The 5,663-nt window shown below is 41.0% G+C and overlaps 1 protein-coding gene and 1 long non-coding RNA gene across 2 annotated transcripts in view; one reads left to right on the top strand and one right to left on the bottom strand.

Annotated features, from left to right (window-relative positions):
- The first annotated feature begins 1,266 nt into the window (after positions 1 to 1,266).
- Positions 1,267 to 5,371, top strand: LOC107196201. The gene is made up of 2 exons (XR_001517570.2): positions 1,267 to 3,729; positions 4,747 to 5,371. It is a non-coding gene; the product is annotated as an uncharacterized LOC107196201 (long non-coding RNA).
- LAP3 (leucine aminopeptidase 3) overlaps positions 5,141 to 5,663 on the bottom strand; it is a 21,720-nt gene continuing 21,197 nt past the window's right edge. Inside the window, 1 exon segment of the mRNA XM_006926925.3 lies at positions 5,141 to 5,663. This exon segment is cut by the window's right edge and continues 11 nt beyond it. Coding sequence (XP_006926987.1) covers positions 5,505 to 5,663 — 159 coding nt within the window. The 3' untranslated portion in view covers positions 5,141 to 5,504.

Consider the following 5,663-nt stretch of genomic DNA (forward strand, 5'->3'; position numbering starts at 1 on the left):
TTATTTCTTGTCCTATTGGTTTTAGCTATTCTAACAGGTGTGAGATGATATCTCACTGTGGTTTTGATTTGCATTTCCCTAATAGCTAGCGATGTTGAGCATCCTTTCATATAGTTGTTGGCCATTTGTATGTTTTCTTGGGAGAAGTGTCTGTTCAGATCGTCTGCCCATTTTTTAATTGGATTATTTGGGGTTTTTTTTTTGTTAGTGAGTTGTGTGAGTTCTTTGCAAGTGCCTTATCAGAAGCGTTGCTTGCAAATATACTTTCCCATTTGGATGGTTGTCTCTTTACCTTGTTGATGATTTCTTTTGCTGAGCAGAAACTTTTTAGTTTGATGTAGTCCCATTCATTTATTTTTGCTTTTACTTCCCTTGCCTTTGAGGTCAAATTCATAAACTCCTCTTTAAGTCCAAGGTCCATGAATTTAGTTTCTATGTTTTCTTCTGTGCAATTTATAGTTTCACGTCTTATATTCAGGTCCTTAAATCACATATTTTTATGTCTTTAAGCTTATTTTCTAGAGATTTTTCCCTTTCTTTTGAGCTGCCTTGTCAACTTGGTTGTTCATGGTGTTTAATGGACTATTTCTCTGCCTGGGCATTAATGGAAGTGTATTTTTTTATTCCCAGAAAGAGGATTTAGGAAATAAAGCTCTTTTTTTTTTTAGCCTATTGATAAGAAGGTGTTTTTCTTTTGGTTTCCAGTAGGTAGTGTCTAATCTTCTTTGACCCTTGTTTTATATAAAGTCTTAATAATACCTTTTTTTTCTTATAAATATTCATTCACGCTCATCGCCCTCAGTCCCAGTCCCTGTCAGTGTTAGCACCAGTTTGGTTGCGTTTGCTCAGATTCCCCTGGGGCTCTGTGGTGTTGTGTCTTGGAGGATATGAGGGGAGGAGCCCTCTGGGTTAGGGGATGGGGGCTGCAGCTCAGCCTCTTGTTTTGCAACCGAGACTGGTAATAATCAGCTGTTGCTGCTCTACCATCCCCAATTCTCTGCTTTCTCCCCTGATCCCCGGGCACTGCTGCTGTGTGGAGCTAATAGCTCTCTCAGGCAGGGCTGTTCAGGGAACCTGCCACACTTTCTCGCCTCCTCCTACAGGGAGCTCGGGCTGCAAGAGGCAGCTTCATTGTTTCTCTCGGCTACCACTGGACTCCCGCGTTCTGACCTGTAATATCTGTTATTCGTAGATCCCTTGCTCAGACATGCTTGTGTGCAGGTTGGGTGTTTTTTGTTGAGTTTTAGACGTTCAGCTTATCATTGTTTCAAGAGGAGAGATCTGGGGACATCTCTCACTCCACCATGCTTCTGACGTCCACAAAAAAGACTTAACGTTGTTGAGGCTCCCTATGTATGTGCCTGGCACTGTTCCTGTTAGATATGTATGGTTACATCAAAGAGAAAGTCACTATGCTAATATTTTAATAGCTTGGTTTTCACATTTGCTTATTCATCTTTTCAGAAGTATTTTTTTCATTATAATTTTACAGTTATATATGTGATAACCCAGCACATTTATTGAGTCCTCCATGTCCCAGGTACTATTTGATGATCCATGGATTACAGCAATCACCCCATGTCTCTGCCCTTGTAATTTAGTATTGTTTTCATGGGACAGAGGCATATCAAATACATGAGTACATGTAAGTACATATAGAAAAATCATGCAGAGGTAAGTGCTAAGATGAAAAATGAAACCCGGTCGGGATAGCTAGTGACGGATTTGAGATAGGTGGTTGGAGGAGGCCTCTCCAGGAAGATCTGCACTGGAGAGACGAGTGAGATTTTAACTAGGAAAGCTTTCTAGACAGGGGGGTGCCTGGCATTTGTTTAAGGAACCACGGAAAAGCCAACAGGGTTGGCTTTTTGAGTGAGGCAGGGCAGAAGTGGTTGGAGAAAAAGGGACTCTCATTTGCCAGTCTTAGATCAAAGGTCATCTTCCTAGCCTCGATCGAAATTAGACCTACACTCTCAGCCACTTTACCCCGGTTTATTTTCTTCACAACACTTAAACATTATCTGCAATTATCTTGTTTGATTTCTTCATTGACTAAGTCTCCTTACACATATGCACACACCAGCCGGGATGCAAGCTCCATGAGATCAGGGCCTGCCTTCTTCTCCTGTACTCCCAGTAGCAAGAATTGCATCTGGCATACAATAAAAATATTGTTGATCGAATGAACAAAAATAGAATGCCAGGAGGGAACTAGTCTACTTCAGCAGTTCTCAAACTTTTTTGGGTCTCAGGACCCCTTTACTTTACATCCCTGAAACTTATTGAGGACCCTAAATCTTTTTGTTTTTGTGGGTTATGTCAGCCAATATTTACCTATTAAAACTGAAAATTTAAAAAATCCATTCGAAACCCTTATGTCGACATAATTAAAACTATAGCTAGGGGTACGCCTGTATCTCATGGACTGTGGATCATGCTTACCTAACCGTGAGTGTGTTGCCTGAGAGCATGGTCAGTGGTAACTCTTAGATTCACCCCAGAATAGAGCACAGATGAAGCATGTGGATTTTGCCGAAAACAAGGATATATAAAATGGGAGAATAGTGCCTTGGAAATGTTACTGGGAAAGAGATAACACACGTAGGGAGTTGAATTCAGTGCTTCACACAGACTGTAACACTGAGAAAAGACAAGTGGCATGATGTAATTTGTTTAAAAAATCTCTCTCCACTGGTACAGAAAATGGAAGCGAGCAAGCGGAGGCAGGGCCAGAAAAGCAGTAATCTAGGATTATTAATCTAGTAATCTGTAAAGAGAGGATGGTGATTTGTACTAGGGCAATTGAGGTAGATGGCAGAGGTGGTGTGAGATATGGTCAAGCTCCATGATTTGCTTAGCAAAAAAGCCAACTGTCTGGGAATGGAATGTGTAGTGGGATTTGATTGACTTATCTGCAGACAGGGTTTAAGCCAACATTACCCTAGGATCATGATGAAAGTGAGGGGCCCAAAGCTAAGAGCAGCAGAGCTACAGTAAGAGTATGGCCAGCAGCTGAGAAAGGGCCCCGGAAAAGTGGGCCAATACTAACTGACATACTCCTCTTCAACCCTAGACTATGAATTCTCTAAGGGCAGGGACTACATTTTGTCTGCTTTGCTATTCCAAGCACCTTCTACAATGTCTGGTACAGGGTGTGCATGGATTAGTCTGCTGAATCAGTGACTCCTTCACTCCAAAATAGTAACACTTCCTGTTTCCTATGACCATGCAGGGTTTGAGGATATTTTTTGATTTGCTCTGCTGTCATCTTAAAACTTCCCTTTAACTGCCAAGATTTCATGAAGTTCATTTGTATCCCTCTCCTTTTTCATCCATACATGCAACCACTGTCGACATTTAACAGTGCTTTGGGTCCTATAGAGAGATACACAAATAAAGGAGAGATATAATATGCACTTATAATATGCATCATCCCTTTATAGCAGGGACTTATATACTGCACTATATTCAGTGATGGTTTCTTGAGCTCAAGGCCATGTGTTGAGCTGCAGATGGTGGGCTTTGCAGACCCATTCCTCAGGGTTCTGACCTTTTCCTCTACTTTGTGGTTCACAGACATTAGCAATTTCTCTTTGAGACTTGGGTTCCTCATCTCTACAGTGGTGTCACAGAGACTGTTAGTTGCTCATCTCCTGTCTACACTCTTCTTCTATCAGGGTGATAAAATCACCTAGCTGATCTTCATCTACATCTCCCCACATCCTGGCGGTAAGCATGCCTTACTCTGGTTGACGATATAAGCGTGTTACATGGGACTTTAGTGAAGGCTTTTAAATGTGTTAAGGGCACCTTTTGCCTTGCTCACTTTCCTCATCTTAATGTGGCCTTCAGCCCCAAAGCTTCCTGGGATTGAGGGAGCCTTGAGGCTGTGGTGGTGACGCCCATTTCCAAGCCTCAGTTTCTGATGGCTGTGGGGCTGCTTGAGTTTTGAATTTCCTGCTTCAGCTACCTTTTAACACTATTGTGTTCTAAACCACTGCTGTTTTGGATTTGCTGCTCTTCACAGCCATGCCTGGTCCTCACAGATAATACCACCTGCCTCAGAGCATGGTTCTCAGGATCAGCGAAGTGTCTTGAAACACCTGGCAGCCAGATGCATGGGCATCAACCAGATGAGAGAAGCACATAAGCCCAGGACTCTACCAAGCCTTGTATCCCATACTCCAGGAAACAGGCATCCCATTGTTTATTATTTATAAAAGGCATTTGATAGAAGGCCTTCCATCATCTCTCTACTCGGTCTTCTGAATCACCCAGTAGGCATATAAGTGTGTTTATCTTCCCTTCACAAGCTTGTAGTTCCACCTTCCATTCGTTCCTGACAAAGTAGTCTCTGGACATGGATACCTAGAGGAACCTGTTTACTCACTATTCCTGCTTGCTTTTAAGTCTGATAGAACCAATATAGATGGCGATTTCCACTTCCTCTCTATAAACCAGTTTAGACACATAACAGTATCATCTTATATTAAAAATATAAAAATATTAAAATACACTTTAAAAATATTAAAAATAATTCCATGGAACTTTTCAAGTGTTTCAAAGTCTTAAGAAAAAGGCATAAATCCTATTGATAATTTGATTCACCCCATAAAAAAGAAAACAGAGGAAAGCTGTCTTCGAAATCTGCACAAATGGAATTTTGTTGATTGGATTGAGTCCCAGGTGGTAAGCCAGTCCTTTACCCACTAACAGTCCCTTTTATGGTCTTGTTTCTTATTTCAGCATTTCAAATAAATTCCACTACGTCCAAGTCACTGAACTGAAAGCATTACAGTGTAACAACTAAGAACGCTCTGGAGGCAGACTGCCTGGGTTTACAATCTCTGCTGTCACACTTACTAGCGTGGTGACATCATTACCATGTTAGTAACCCTCTCGTGCCTCACTTTCCTCATCTGTTATACGAAGATAATGGTACCTACTTCACAGACTGATAAGCTCATCGGTGAGTGTCCCAAAGTGATCATTAACACAGAAAAACCCCTACATCACCATGCCTCAACTTAGTTCACATAACAAGGCCAAATGAGACGAGTTGTATTATATTCATCACTGTTATATTCGTCACAGTGACATATAAGTAAACGTCAGAGCCACGTCAGAGCCACACCAGAGAGCACAAAAAGCTGGATTTATTGTTTCTGACAACTGCACGGTAATTTTTAGTTTGTGTTCCTAGAATCAGCAATCTGAAATGTAATTTTTCTCCTTAATTACAAACATCGATTCTAAAAATTTATTAGTTTAAAAATGCATCGTCCTATGTAGAACATCTTAAAAATCTTTGCCAAGCAAGATATTCGCTTTATCTTTTTAAATCTCTGCATAAAAATGAAAAAAAAAAAAAGAGATACAAATTTCATTTTGTTCTATATTTTTAAATGCCATCCACTTTCCTTTAAAAGATTTTCATCTATTCTAAAACATTCTGAAGCTCAAGTGCCCATTTAAGAATGAAGGAATATTCTAGAGTGTGTGAACTAAGCATTGTCTTGACTGAAGCGAAGCAAGAACTCTATCAGAGTCCTGGTGGGCCTCCCGGTCATGCCCTTCCGCAGGTATGGGACCTCATCCTTGTTGGTCATCACACCTGCTATGTCTAAGTGCGCCCACTTCGGATGAGTCACAAATTCTTGCAG

Source organism: Pteropus alecto, unplaced genomic scaffold (genome assembly GCF_000325575.1).
Source record: "Pteropus alecto unplaced genomic scaffold, ASM32557v1 scaffold5, whole genome shotgun sequence".
NCBI lineage: Eukaryota > Metazoa > Chordata > Mammalia > Chiroptera > Pteropodidae > Pteropus > Pteropus alecto.